Source organism: Zonotrichia albicollis, chromosome 21 (genome assembly GCF_047830755.1).
Source record: "Zonotrichia albicollis isolate bZonAlb1 chromosome 21, bZonAlb1.hap1, whole genome shotgun sequence".
Lineage (NCBI taxonomy): Eukaryota > Metazoa > Chordata > Aves > Passeriformes > Passerellidae > Zonotrichia > Zonotrichia albicollis.
In genome coordinates, this window is record NC_133839.1 from 8403411 (window position 1) to 8418718 (window position 15308).

At 56.2% G+C, this 15308-nt stretch overlaps 1 protein-coding gene across 1 annotated transcript; it reads left to right on the forward strand.

Annotated features, from left to right (window-relative positions):
* The first annotated feature begins 2689 nt into the window (after positions 1-2689).
* BARHL1 (BarH like homeobox 1) lies at positions 2690-12210 on the forward strand. Its single transcript, XM_074556264.1, has 4 exons — positions 2690-3057; positions 4362-5066; positions 8201-8423; positions 10059-12210. The coding sequence occupies exons 2-4, from the start codon at positions 4613-4615 to the stop codon at positions 10351-10353; spliced, it is 972 nt and encodes a 323-aa protein (XP_074412365.1). The 5' UTR covers positions 2690-3057; positions 4362-4612; the 3' UTR covers positions 10354-12210.
* The last annotated feature ends 3098 nt before the right edge of the window (positions 12211-15308 follow it).

A 15308-nucleotide genomic window follows, 5' to 3' on the forward strand; every position in this document is an offset into this window, starting at 1 on the left:
AATGTGGATCTCCATTATTACTAAAGGAATAATTGATATCTCTTACACAGTCTGCTTCTCACATCTACCATTACAGCTCAGAGCTTACCAGCTTTTTAAGCCAAATTATCTCCCACTTTTCATATTCTCTCTCCCATTGGCATTGGAGAGCTCAGGAGTGTTCACCCCAGAGCTCTGGGAGGTGACATCTGCTGTGCTGGGCAGCCCCAAATGCATCCTGAGCTCAGGTGGATGTACCAGCACGATTTTGCCCCCCATACATTGGCACTAGAATTAGCCCAGCCCTACATAAAGCCACCAGCAGCCAAAAGACAGGAAAAACCCACACTGAGCTCAGGGCCCATTGCCCCTCAGAGTTCCAGCCAAACCTTTAACCCCAAACCTCAAAGAGAAGAGTTCTTGCATTGCTCAAGATGAAAGAACAAGTAAATTACAAGGGCAGTTTGGGTTTTTTACCTCTCAGGACAATGAAGGCTCCCCAGGAGCTGCTCCAGCATTTCCAGCTTGGACCTCAACCTGCCCTTTTATAAGGCAGGAGCTGTAACAAACTCCACCCTGCCCACACCTGAGCTGAGGGAGGAACAAAATCACCTGCTCCACACCGGGAAAACCCTGCTACATGTTGTTTCTTTTTAGTACAGGCCTCTAAATAAAACCCATCTAAAATAACGAGGAGGATAACAGCGGGGCTTGCCAAGCTGGCAGAGGTGGATTATAACCAAAGGCCTTTCCCATCTCCCCAGGGAGGGAGGGAGCTGGGCCTTAAATGACTTGTCTTGCTAAAAATGACACTGTTTATGAGAAACCCAGGCACGAGGTTTGTCCTTCTGCCTGCTGGGAGCCACATCCAGCTCTCAGGCCAGCCCCAGCATCCCTGGGGTGTGCTCAGGGAAGGAGACACCTCCAGAGAGTCCTGCCGGGCTGGGGAGGGCTGGCACAGAACGGTGTGAACCAAACCAAAGCCCTGCAGAGCTGCTGGTCGGGACAGAAACAGCAAAGAGATCAGAAACCCGAAAATCATCCGACAAATCAACAAAGTGTGTTCAGAAAACACCTCTCAGCGCAGCTCAGAGACAGATCTGACAATGAAACGCTGGACATTGTGCCCCAATGTCCCCGGTGTCGCTGCTGGGATGGGCAGCGCAGGGCACCCCTGTCCTGGCACCCCCAGTCCCAACCCTGCCCCGTCCGAGCCGCGAGCAGCGATCCCGGCCCCGCTCCTTGTCCTGCAGTGACACCCACCGGTAACGGGGCTCCCTCGGCCGCTGCAGCGGCTGCTCCCGCCCGCCCGTGCCCCCCGTGCCCCACCGAGCCCTCCTGTCCCTCCTGCTCTCGTTGGGTCACCCGAGCATCCCTCGCTGTGCCAGCTGGGCACGGCCTCACCCTGCACCCAGCCAACCTTCAGGAGCGGTTCCTCCCTCTGCCACAGCCTTCCAGGACACCGGGCTGTGCAGATATCTCTGGATAAACCCTTGTTAGTCACCGTCAGAGCTCTGCAGGGAAGGGAACACCTTCCCTGGGTCAGTCCTGCCCCTGGCCCCAGAGCCAAATCTGCACCGGTGGCAGGAACCAGGAGAGCCCAGCAGCGCCCAGCAGGGTGGGATTGACAGCAGCTCCCAAAGCTGCCACAGCCCTAAATCCAGCCCTGGATTGTGGCTGAGGCTTGTGAGAAGGTGGCTGTGAATCGGGGGTCTGCTCTTGGCTGGGTGTTTGTGAACAGGAGCAGTTGGGAAATCGAGATTTAAGGGCAGCACACAGAGGGAAGGAGTGTGCACTGCTCCATGGTCTGTGCACAGGATTTTCTGTCTGTGCTGGGAGCCACAGAAAAATCCTTGGAGCCCCACCTGTCCAGGGTCTGGTGATGTGGGAGGGACACCACATATGGGCAGAATGGGGCATATTTCTGCCTTGGGGAGTCTAGCTCTGAAACAACTTAATAAAACAATGACATGAATAGTAATAATAGCAATAATAATTTTAGTGTCATTAAAACATGAGTAGCAGTGTATCTGTAGCTGCTGGGAGCCCCAAGTGTGGCCTAGGAGTGACATATCTGTCCCCAGGGCTGGACATGGCACTATACAGAACCTGCTCTGGGAGGTTCCATCAAATACCCCCCAAAATCTTGCACATCATCAAGAATTTGGTCTCATCTGGGGACATCCTTGTGGTTATTTGAAAGCAGGTGCTTTATTCAAGAGCAATCCTCACCAGCCCAAACCTGTCCCTGCATGGCTGATCCAAATCCTGATCCTAATCCCACTCCCAGCCCTGCTGCCTTTTCCAGCCCCGTTCCTGGTCCCAAATAAAACCTCAGTGCTGATTCTATCCCAGTGCAAATTTCCACCCCAAATGTGATCTCCTGGCTGAACAGGGAGGCTGCCAGAGCCCAAGGACCAACACAAACACTGCCAGGAGCTGCCAAACCCCATCGGGGTCTCACCAGAACCTCTTCCTGCACACCCATCACTCTGCTCCAGTCCAAAGGGACACCTGGCCCAGCCTCGTGGATGGAGGACACTGCAAAACTGACCTGTCCCCTCTCCTGGCTCTCTGTGCTGGAGGGACACGGGGCACAGCAGCAGCAGGAACCCCTCACAAGGGCAGGGAGGATGAGCACGAGGTGGGGGCAGGCTGGGACCGGGGCTGATGATGCCGATTTCGTTCCTGGGTTTGTCCTCCTCTAAAGTTCTTTTGTTCCTGTGCCCCGATCTGGCGGCCCCGAGCCGAGGGCAGGAGGAGCGGGGGCCCTGCGAGCGCCGCTGCCGACAGCTGGCAGCCGGGCTGCCCCAGGGGGCTCCCCCTCCTTGGTCGCCTCCAAGCTGCCGGCCAAGGGCGGCTTTGGAAGGGGGACAAGATGCAGCTGACTGGCCGGGAAGGTGGGCAACAGAAGAAATCGGGTGTTTGAGAAATAGCCAGCGACATCGCTTTAAAGTGACGCAGCTCCACGCGCCCGGGTGTGGACATTTTCCCAACTCCTCGGCGAAGGCTCCATCCACGGGAAAAACCCCTAAATAAACCCTGGAGGAGGCAGCAGCCAGGCTGACCGCGAGGAAGGTGGGGATCCTGCGGGAGCCTGTCCCTCTGCAGCCTGGGCGACCAACAGCAGCAAAGCCCGACGGGGCGGGAGGGAGGAAAGTTGGTGTCTCCGGCAGAACGGGGCAGGACGGGGCAGCCCTGCCTGAGGCCATCGGTGTTTTATTTAAAATGCGATTGACGGCAGGAAAAACCCGCTCTGAGCGCGGTCCCTGCCCGGTTGCAGCAGCAGGTACCGCCCTGGGCGCGGGCAGAGTGGGCAGAGCGGTGCCCGCTCCTCGCTCTGGCGGCGCCTGCCCGGCTGCCCCTTGGACCTCTCTGCTCGGCCACAACCAAATCGGTTGTGCATGCAACGAAATTCGCAGCTCCGAGGCTCACCTCGGGCTCAGAGCAGCCGCCTCAATGCTGGGGGTATTGGGAGGTTTTCGGTTTTTTCTTCCTCGTTTTTATTTTCTTTCTATCTTTTTTTTTTTTTTCCTAAATATTCTGTTTTTAATTTTAACGCCCAGCAAAACTTTCCCTGCTTGGGAGGGACCGATCAGATCAGCTAATTGCGGGGGGAAGCGCGCAGAAAGCAGTAACCCCTCGCTAACCCACCCAACCCACACCCCCCCTCCCTCCGTGGCTAATCATCCCATTAAGAGCCCCATCAGCGGGATAATGACAGCAAAAGAGGGCGGAAACCGCCCGGAAAGCGCGGGGATGCGGGCCACAATTAATTCCCGTTAATCAAGCTCCGAGGAGTCGCCTGGTGGGGAGTGACATCCCCCAAATCGCCTGGCGGCCAATGGGCGCCTTCACACGGGCTGGGTGGGGGGTGCCGGGGTCCCCCAGCCGGAGCGGCCCAAATTCGGCTTTTTCTCCCCATTTTCCCCGATCCCCCCCGGGGAGGGCGCGGCGCTGCCGCCGCTGTCCGAGGTGCTGAAGGCACCGGAGCGGCTCCGGCGCTGTCCGAGGTGCTGCGGGCTCCGGAGTGACTCCGCTTCCCCCCGGCGCTGTCCGAGGTGCTGGCAGGGAAAGGGGGGCGCCTCGGCCGCCCGGCGACTGGCCACCCCCTCCGCCCTCCCCTCGCCCTTCCCCATTGATTTCTGGATCATTAAGTGGTTAAGGCGCTGCGAAGCCTTCACTATCGATCGCTGCCTGCCCAGCTCCGGCTGGGAGCCCCCGGGCTGCCCCCCAGCCCCGCGCCGCGGCTCCGGGCACGGGTGGGGTGGCCGGGAGCCCGGGTGAGCTTGGGGTCCGTCCCCCCTCACCCCACCCCCTTGGCGGCCAAAGTTTGACTCTGCCTCCCTCTCCCCCCCTCTCCTGTCTGTCTGTGAGTGCAGCTGGGCGCGATGCTGAAGACGGAGCAGCCCTGGATCTAACGCGCGGCGCCTCGGAGAGCCTTGCAGCAATTGTTGCCCGGATCCCAGACTGAACTTTGCTCTTTTTTTTTTTTTCCTTTTTACCTTGTTTTTGTTATTTTTTTCTTTTTTGTTGTTTTGTTTTGTTTTTATCGTTAATTATCATTACCAACCCGCTTCCGCCGCGCCCTCCCCGCCAATGCCCGTGTGAGCGCCGGCACCTCGCGGGGGCCATGGAGGGCTCCACCGGCTTTGGGATCGACTCCATCCTCTCGCACCGAGCCGGCAGCCCGGCCGTGCCCAAGGGGGACCCGCTGGTGGCGGACGGGCGGTCCCCGCTGGAGCTGAGCCCCCGCTCGGAGGGCAGCAGCGGGTGCCCCTCGCCCCGCTCGCCGGGCCGCGAGTGCCTGGAGGCGGCGGCGGCGCCGCGGCCGGGCCTGGATGCGCATCTCCAGCCGGGGCAGGGCTCGGCTCCCTCGCAGTCCCGCACCGTCACCTCCTCCTTCCTCATCAGAGACATCCTGGCCGACTGCAAGCCCCTGGCAGCCTGCGCGCCTTACTCCAGCACCAATGGACCTCACGGCGGGCAGGAGCCGGCGGGCAGGATCCCCACCAAGCCCGGCGAGGATTTTAGGGAGAAAATGGAAAAAAACACCAGCAGCTCCTCCTCGGACTCGGAGTACAAAGGTAAGAGCGGCTCAGCCCGCTGGGCTGTGCGGACCCGCAGCCTCACGGTGCTCTGGGATCCCAGCCCCGCTCAGGGCAGGTCACGGTGTCGGTGCTGCCCGAAATGACCGAGGAACTTGGGGAAACTTGGGGGTTCGGTGGGGCTCGGCCCGGTGGAAGGGGTTGGGGCAATCGGCGCTTCACGGAACGAGCCCGGGGGATGCTCCGGGGCCGCCTTCCGCCGCAGAGATCCGGCTGTGCCGCTCCACCCGCCGGGAAAGGAGCAGCAGAGAGGATTTCTGCTTGCGGGGAAAAAAAATTAAAAAAAAAAAAAAAAAAGAAAAACCAAAACAAACAAACCAAAACAGAATAGTAATAAAATAATGACGGATTTGCCGTGCTCCGGTGAGAAACGAACAAGCCGTTCGGCGGGGTTTGATTCGGTTGTTGTTATTTGGGTTATTATTTTGGAAATCGTTCAAACCCGAGCAGTGCAGACGGGGAGCCCCGGGCCGCATCCACAGCTCCGGGGGGCGTGGGGCGGGATGCGGGCGCTGCTTGCCCCGGGCCGGGGGCTTCGGCATCCCGGGACCCCCCAGCCCCTGCCCGGCCTCCCCCTGTGGCAGTCGGGGCAGGGAGAGCCACAGGAACAGCTCGGGGGGTTTGGGGTCAGAGCTCGCCCCTCGGAGCGATTTATCCCCGGTGCTTTCTCCCATCCCACCCTCATCAGCTCTGCAGAAACTTTTCTCCGGGAAAATTGTTCGCCGGCTGTTTGCGAGGGAAGGGAGAGGGAATCCATGCAGCTGGGCAGAGAACAGGGAGGTGATGGCACCTTGCGGGACCGCTGAATTTGGGAGGATTGGCAGGAAAAAAAAGGGGGACAGGCTGAGCCCCGTCCTGGCTACAAATGCACCCTGGGCTCGCCCGGAGCTGCTGGGCTGAAATCTGGTTCATGGAGAGAAAATATTCACCCAAGTATAAGGCTTTAAGGCTTTAAAGGCGGCGGCAGGTTCTGGACATCACGGGGCGATTTTTGCTCCAAACGAAGGACGGAGTTCAGGCTCGGTGCCGGGGCTGGAGGTGCCCCGGGAGGAAACATCGGCCCCACCGCTTTGCAGGGCCGGCAGTGCCGCGATTCCCACTTTGTTTGTTTGTTCTCGCCTCCTGCACCCGGCCCCAATTCCTGCACCTCTTCTCCCCTACCCCAGACCGCCGAGACGCAAAAGAAGAGAGGAAAGAGGAGAAAAGGGGATTCTCTGCATCCCCTAAGCCGGCCGAGCCCAGGCCGGGGATTCGGTTTCGGGTAGGGGTCGTTTCCCGGAGCCCCTCGGCTCCTCTCCCGTCCCTGCCGCGGGACAGCCACGGCCAAGCTGCAAATGCCATTTAAATGTGGAAAAAAATCCTTTAAATTGCGAGGGAAACACCGCTTAAATGGGGCGCAAATAAACCCCACTGCTTAAATTAAAGGGGGAAAAGACTGTCTAAGCTGAGGGGGAAAAAACCCAAAACCAGTTTAAATAGGGAGGAAACCACAATTTAAATGAGGGTAAAACTCGCGCATGGATGGAGGAGTGAAGATCCCCGCTCCCAGAGCGATTCTTTTTGTGCCGCTTTGGAAAATAGCCTTTCCTGGAGCAAAACGCCACAGATTTATTCCGCAAAGGGGCTGCGAGGCTTGGCCTAACCCCCAGCGGCCAAAGTACCAGAAAACCCTAAAATATTTTTTAAATACGTGTGTATATATATATATATATATATATATATATATATATATATATATATATATATATTTAATTTTTTAAGCTAGGAGTAACCAGGGCTCGGTCCGGACCGAGCAGCGAAACCATCGCCGCCGCCGTTCCTGCGGCTTTTTGGCGAGCAGGAACTTTTTAGGAGCCGAGCATCAGCCCAGGGGCCGGGGGGATTTTCCTCCTCGGGATGCCAGAGGCCAGACCCGCTTTACTCGGGAAAAAGTCCCGCAAACTTCGGGGCCGCTCCCGGGAGAGGTCGGGGCCGATCCCCGGCCCGGTTCCGGCGGGTCGGGGCTGCCGCGTCCCCGGGAACCGGGACCGGATCCCCGGCCCCAGGATCGGCCCCGGCTCGTTCCGCCTGCTCGGCCAGAGCCAGGATTTCTGCTTGAAGGGTTTCGCTCCCCGGTGGCTCAATTAACCGGATTATTGTCTTCCTACAGAGAGAAATCAGCTCGCGTTCGGCTCCAGCCTTGTCCCTACTCAGCCCCGCTACAGCAAATTTAACATAAACCCCTGTAAAAAAAGAAAAACAACAACAAACCCAAACGCCGGCAATTTGTATAAATCGAACTTATTTGCTCCATAATCTCCTCCAGGAGAAAGGAGAAGGCGAGCACGAGCAGGAATTTATTTTCTCCCTTTTATTTTTGTTGCTGCTCCGTAATTTTCCATCACCTTGCAACATTTTGAGGCGTAAATTCCCGCATCGCTCCGCCGGCGCGTATGCAACGAACCACCATCAGCCCCTCTCGTTCGGCCTTTTTTAAAGATAAAAATCAGGGTTAAACAGGGGTTTGCGAAGGGCTTTCCCCTGAATTTCGTTGTGCGCCCTGGAGAAGGGAGGTTTGCTGCGAGCCCCGGCAGCATCCCCGGGAGGACGGAGGATTCTCCGCCGAGGGGAGAGGCAGGACCAGCACCTCAATATTCCCCTCCAAAAAAAAAAAAAAAAAAAAAAAAAAAAAAAAAAAAAGTGGGCTCGAAATTTTCGGTTTTGGTTGGTTTGTTTTGGTTTTTAAAAAGGAAAAGAAAATAAAAGAGAGAGAGAAAGGTAGATAGAAAAAGAAGGAAATAAAAAATATCCAAGCACCAAGAAAGCTTTTTGAGTTTGGGGGAATATGCCCAGAGGAAAGTCCTGCCCCGAGAGAAATGAGGGGGATCAGGGGGGTCTGGGCCCGGGGTTCTCACGGCACAATCCAAGGCTCCTGCTCCGATCCCAGACCCTCGGGACGGGGAGAAACCGGGCCCGGCTCGGGGAGCCCCTGAGTTGCCCCTGGCAGCCGGAGTTTAAATTTACGGGGTGCAAAGCAAATGTGCCGTGAGCCCCACTCGTAGCCGAGCCCTGCTCTGCTGAGGGTAATTCCCTTCCTGCCCTGACCTGGCCTCTTTTCCTCCCTGTGCGCTCAGTGAAAGAAGAAGGGGACCGAGAGATCTCCAGTTCCCGGGACAGCCCCCCGGTGCGGCTGAAAAAGCCGCGCAAAGCCCGCACAGCCTTCACCGACCATCAGCTGGCCCAGCTGGAGCGCAGCTTCGAGAGGCAAAAATACCTGAGCGTGCAGGACAGGATGGAGCTGGCCGCCTCCCTCAACCTCACCGACACGCAGGTGAAAACGTGGTACCAGAACAGAAGGTAAAAAATGAACCGTTCCCTCCTGCCCTGCTCCCCTCCCCGGCCGCGCACCCCAAACCACGCAGGGATTTTGCACCCCAAAACCGGCCCGTTCCTCCCGGCAGCGGGACAGGGGCGATGTCCGGCCCTTCCCCGCCTCTCCCGGGGCTTTTTAGGGGAGAAAAGGGGAGAAAAGCGATGCTGGGTGTGGGGCAGGAGGGGCAATCTGTGCCCCCAGCCCCGGCAAGGCGGGGAGGCAGGACCGGGCTTCCAGCGAAACACAACAGCATAACACATCGGCCCATTAATAATAGATACCAATTACTGCTTTGGGCATCAATAATTAACACTCTTTACAGTAATTACACAATTATTATTATGATGAATAATTTACTGGTGGAAATAGGTTTTAGCGCTTCAGCGACAAATCTGTAAAAGGGCTGGCGGCGCGGTGGCTTCGGTGGGTTTGTCCCGACATCGCCAGCCCCGAGCATTGCCACGGCCACCAAACGAGGGATCCCCGGCTGCAGCCCCCGCCCTGTGCCCTCTCCCTTTCCAGGGTTTTACCCTCCCTCCCCATCATTTCCAGTTCCATTTCTCCATCTGCAAAGATTCCCCCACGTCGGAGGTTTGGGGAAGTTTAGGGGCGACGGGGGACGCTGGGATCGCCCCTCCTCTGCCCAAATCTCTCCTGCAAGGACACGGCAGAGACAAAACTGAGCTCCCAGCCCTTCCCCTGCCCGCCGGCGGCGAGATCCTGGAGCCGGGGATCCTCCACGAGATCCGGCACACACACATTAAAAAAAAAAAAAAAAAAAAAAAAAATGTGTGTGTATGTATATATATGTATATATATACATATATATATATATACATTTATATATATATTTATATATACACATGCCTATACCGATATAGGCATATAGGCATTTATATGCGTATATAAATATATACGCATATAAAAATATACACTTCCATACATAAATAGATACATTAATATATATATATATATATATACACACACACACATCTATATATGTATATGAGTATTTAGACACAGATATATAGACGTATTTGCCGCAAACGAATTCCCCGGGACCCTGCCCCTCTCCTGTCCCCCCGCGGGACTCCCGAGCAGCCGAACCCGGCACCGGCAGCCCCGGCCCGGGGAGCGGCTCCCGGAGCCCCGGGCGGCGGAGCGGGGAGCGTCGCGGTGATCGCAGCATCCGCGCTCAGCTCACGGATCCCCCGTGTCATCCTCGGGCCGTGCGACAATCTGGGATTTACACCCCCAGGAAGGGACTGAATTTCTGTCGCGATTTTTATCGCCGGGATTCACATCCCGCCATCGGGTCCCAGCCGGGCTCTGGGTCCGGGAAAGCTCCGTGGGAGCTCACAGCGGGCTGCAGAGGGGGTGCTAGGGAGATAAGCTCCCTCCCTCCATTAAAGGGGTCTGCATCCCATCCCGTTAAATCCCATCCCATCCCGTCCCGGCCCTACAGGAGGGGCCGGCCCTGGGAGCCAGCGGTGGGAGCGGGGATGCTCAGCGAGAGCAGAGCCCAGGGAAAGGGGCTGTGCAAGGGGTAAAAAGAGCCCGGGAGCGGCTTTGGGATCATCCTCCCCTCCTTGACCCCTTCTCTCGACTTGCCCCCCCAGGACCAAGTGGAAAAGGCAGACGGCGGTGGGCCTGGAGCTGCTGGCTGAGGCTGGCAACTACTCAGCCCTGCAGAGGATGTTCCCCTCGCCCTACTTCTACCCGCAGAGTTTGGTTTCCAACCTGGACCCCGGCGCCGCCCTGTACCTGTACCGCGGGCCCAGCGCGCCGCCCCCCGCCCTACAGAGACCCCTGGTGCCCCGCATCCTCATCCACGGACTGCAGGGCGGCAGCGAGCCCCCGCCGCCCCTGCCCCCGCTGCCCGGCGTCCTGCCCCGGGCCGCGCAGCCCCGGTGAGCCCCGGTGAGCCCGGGCAGCCCCACGGGGCCGGGGGAGGCTGGAGGGGAACACCCCCCAGCTCTGGGGCCGCGAGCAAGAGACAGAGACAGACTCCCGCTCATCCCCAAATATATATATATATATATATATATATAAAATTATAAATGAGACCATCCCCTCCTTTTTTAAAATAATATATAAAGAACGCAAGGATCCAAGGACAGGCTTGGCAGGACGGAGCCCCCCCTCACCCCGCGGGGCGTTCGCCGCCTTTTACCCCCTTTGTGCCCCCGAGGGGCAGCGAGGCCGCTGAGTGTCCCCAACCCCGGCCTGGACGGCGCCGGGAGCACGGGCGGGGGGCGGATGCTCCTGGGGGGGCTTCGCCTCTGCGCCCCCTGCCCAGGAACAGCCAGGGGAGCCGAGGCACCCCCGCCACGGGAGAGCCATCCCCGCCTTCTCCGGCCCCCCGAGCCCGCCGGGAAGGAGCGCGGGGTGACCGGGCCGATGGCCCCAACGAGACTTTGGGACATCCGTAACTTCAGTTTAAACTTAAAAAAAAATTAAAAAAAAAAGGAAAATGAAAAACAAAAAAAAAGCGCGGTGGAATGTAAATACGGTGCAAAATGTATATGAATTATTTATTTGTGAACCCTGAGGGCGTATTTGTGTAAGTGATTCTTGTCAGTCTGTATCCCGGGGCCGGCCCGGCCGGGCGGGGGGCGCGGGGGGGTCTCGGGGCGCCGCGGCCGCTCCCGCTCCCCCCTTTTTTAAATGTGGAAATAAAACTTCTTTACAAACAAACAAACGGCTCTCGCCTCCGCCGGCCCCTTCCATTCCCCTCCCGCTTGTTTGCTCTGGCGGAACGGCCGCCGCCGAGGGGAAGGGAGAAAAGCAAAGAGGAGTTTTCCCACCTCCCATCGCACGGGGCTCGGTGTCCCCGTGGGGCTCGGTGTCCCCCAGGGTCCCGGTGTCCCCCCGGGGCCCGGCTCCAGTGCCGGCATGCGGCACCGGCCGGGGAAGCGGGGCAGCCCGGCGCGGTGATAGCCGCGACTGCGGTGAATTAATAACGCTAATCTTAAGTGTATAATTGCCTAAGTGCTTTAAATGATCGCTTTGGAAAATGGATTGTTTCCACCCTTTAAAAGTGTCGCTCATCTGGCCGCGGCCAGCGGGCCCGGCAGCTGGTGCCCGGGACAGCCGGGCAGCGCTGGCCGGCTCGGGGAGCCGACAGATGGGCTGCGGGTCCCGCCGGCCCCGGCCGCTCCCCCGGCTGTCTGCGGGCCCCCCCGGCACCCACGGGCCCAGCCCGGTGCCCCCGTGCCGGGAGCTCTGCCCCGCTCGCCCCGAGCCCCGCGATTGTCGGCTCGGCCAAATGCGCAGCCACGGCTGGGGCCGAGAGCCCCCGGCCTTTGTGGAGGGATGGGGCCGGCTCTTTGCATGTGAATGGAGGAGTTTGGTAAATCCCCGCGCCTCGGCTGGGTGAGGAGGAGGAGGAGGAGGAGGAAGAAGGGGGGTCGCTCCCAGCTCGGGGTTAATGAAGTGGGAAAGGAGTCTTTCAGAGAGGCCTGCAAACAACCCCCTCCCCGGGCAACAACCCCCGTCCCAAATCCTACATGGATTGACTTAAACCCAGGGGATAAGTGCTTTAAATTAATCTCATTGAATAAGAATGAGGCCAAACAAAACTCTTTAAAATCATATTAAAAATCTATCAAAGGACAACTTGCAGTGGGTGTGCTTTTCATTTTGTGAGCGCAAAGGCAAGGAGCATACAGCAACCTTCCTCCCATTTACACAGCAGGAATGTGAATCAAAGACATTCTCTAATATTTAATTGTCCTTGTAGCCGTAGCAGATTCCTCCTCTTACATTAATGAAGTACAAGGCTTCGTTACACGTTTGTAATTGCAATATTTAAATTTGCCATTTCACATCTGGAAGACGCTGGAAACTCCCCTGTACCAGTGGAGCCAGCACCATAACACAGTGCCAAGTCCAGTTTGTGCTGGGAGGACGGGAGGAGAGAGCAGGACAGAATCCCAGGGAATCCTCTGCTCTGGGAAGGGGAATGGCTGTGCCAGGGTGGTGGGAAGGAAGGAACAGAGGGGACAGGAGGGCTGGAGCTGTTGCTGCCAGGGAGATCTCACAGCAGAGCAAAGCTTTGAGATAAAAGAGTTTAGGGAAGGCACCACAGGCTCTAAGCAGAGAGCACCACACTGAACAGCATTATGTGTGGGAGGATCTCAAAACCTGCTGGAGGAGTAAACTCACCTCCAGCCTGTGTGCAGGGACTGAGATGGGAGCTGGTGTTGTCCCACAGCAGAACCCACCAGCACCTACAGCAGCCCCTGAGCAGGCTGGAAATGTTTCCAGAGGATGGTGCCAGGTGGGCACGGTCCTGGCAGAGTAGGGGTAGGACAGGCTGTGCTGGGTTGAAATTCTATGAAGCAAAAAAAATGGAAGACTTGAGAAGCAGCAGTCCCAGCAGGGAAACCTTTGGAGTATTGCAGCAGGGATTTCTCCAGGGTGCAGAGCCCGACAGACAAACTGCTGCTGGTTGGGTTCTGTCAGCTCCAGGCTCTGGATCCAGAGGGCCAAACACAGTCCTGGCTCTCAGGTCCCTTTTACCCAGCTCAAGGGCCACCTTCCTCCCCTCCTGGCACAGGAGGAGCTGCCCTGCTGGACATGCCAGCACACACAAACCATTGCAATCAGCAGAATTGTTTCTAGCCAAGATATTCCATGGATTCATCCAAGCACCAAACCAAACTATGTCAGAATGGAAAGCCCAGAGCACTGCTGCCTTCCCTGCCCTCTCCTGCAATCCCAGGGTGTGAGAGCAGGGCAGGCAAACCCAGCAAAGCCCTGGTCCGACTCACGATCAGCTTTGTAGGGAAGTTACACAGTGCCACAATTTCCACACCAAACCCAGGGATTTTGGGCTGCAGGGCAGTGAGGCCTTTGCCCTCCACCACAATCCAGACAAGCAAACAGGACCAAAGCCAAAACCAGAGCTGCAGCTCCACCAACACTGCCAAACCCAGCTCCCACCCAGCCAAGGCCCCTCAGCACACACCACGTACCTCAGAGCAAGAGGGGACAAATCCAGGAGAAGTTCAGGGCAACACCCACCTGCTCCATGCCACAGGAATCCACTGTCACCCCTGGCTGCTCCTCTGGCATTTGGGTGCTCAGAGGATTTGGGAACCTCTGCACACACAACACCCTGGTCCTGCTGCAGGTGGTGGAGATTTGATGGAAATGATGATGAAATGATGGAACTCCAGAGCAGCTCACAGCTCCAAGCACCACACCCTGCCCTGCCTGAATGAATGAATGAAAGGGTGATTTGAGTGAAATCAACCCCAAACCTATCAGGTTCTTATTGAATTGAGAGGTGCACAAGGGTGAAGCCAGTTCAGAGCCAATCTGGAGCTGCCCAAGTGCAAACAAGGGCACAATTTGACTCCTGCCCACCCAGCCACAATTCAAACACCTTTTTCTCATCAGCCTTCAAGTTTATTAGGAGAAAACTGAGGTGCATGTGCATTTAACTTCAGGTGCATGTGCATTTCTTTTAACACTCATTCAACAACCTCCTCCTCTCTCTTTCCCTAATCACTCAAGCAATGCAGCCCTATCTGCTGAAGATGGTGAAGCTGAAAGAAAAAGGCACTCTGATATTTTTTAAAAATCACTTTATTCATCATAACCATTTGTACTGTTTCATGCCCAGTTAATCCAGGCAGCAATGAGATCTCCTGATGTCTCTCACCCATGTGCTGTTGGCTTTTTCCTACTCTTATGAATTTGCCAATAGTCCCTATTAATTCCTGCGTGACAGTCAGCCAGGAGAAGGTCATGTACTTTCCCTTCATGCACAAGATCATTCCCAAACTTGCACTCTCTGCATCATTCTGAGTCATTTTCATCCTCAGGGGTTTCTTTTCTGTTGAAGTTGACATTTGCCTTAAACCTGATTGCTCTTCCAAATAGTTCTCATAACTAAATCAGGTGGGTTTTGTTATTTTATTTTAATCTAGTAAATGTTTGTAACTTCATTCTCTCTGAAAAATCATGGTTGATTTGATACTGGAGCCTTTCTGTCATCTTTCAAAAGTGTTGAAAAAAGTATTGCAGTGAAATGGAAGTGTTTAATAATTGACTGGGAGGAAAGAAAAATTCTGGTTTCAAAAGTTACCTTCACTTCAGAAATTAAATACTTTGGGGCTGATTGCTGCTCTCCTACAATCCTTTGTATGACTCACTACAGCCCAAAGTAGGTGCCCTCAATTCTGCATTTACAAGGCATCATTTTCATCTGTTTATAGTCCCTTTTCAGTACTTTTCTTCCTTCTGACGTCTGAAATTGCCACTCTTAGAGCACTTTCTGCTCCTGCATAAAACATGCCTGGCTCAGGTCATGGTGGGCTGCTCTTCCTCCTCCTTCTCCTCGAGGAAGACACATGCAGGGAGCACAAAGTTGTGTTTTGGCTGGGTTTGTGCTGTTCTCACCCCTGCCCTGCTTGGTGCTTGTGCTCAAGGAGCAGAGGGAGGGACAGGTGGGTGCTCACCTGAAATCTCCTGCAGGTTTGGGGCACTTTCCCACTCAGAATGGGAAAGTTTGGGTTTACTTTCACAGACTGTGGTGAACAAGTGCCAGGCTCAGCACACTGGGGCCATCCCTTTTCCCAGAGTCCCAGTTCTCTGATGGGAACAAGAAGGATGGCAAATGGGAAAAACAAGAAGTGGAATCCATTAGCCCAAACAGACCCAGGCAAGGCAGAGAACCCCAAAAGGCTGGGTCATGACTGGCAAGGGTTTGCAAGAACCTGCAAAGGCTTTAATGTTCAGAGAGGTGAGACATCTCAGACTCCCTGTGTGTTACATAATCAGGAATGACAACATGCTGCAGGCAAGGAGAAGTTTGGAGACTGCTGGGTTCCACTCTGGCTCCTTCCCACAGGGACAAA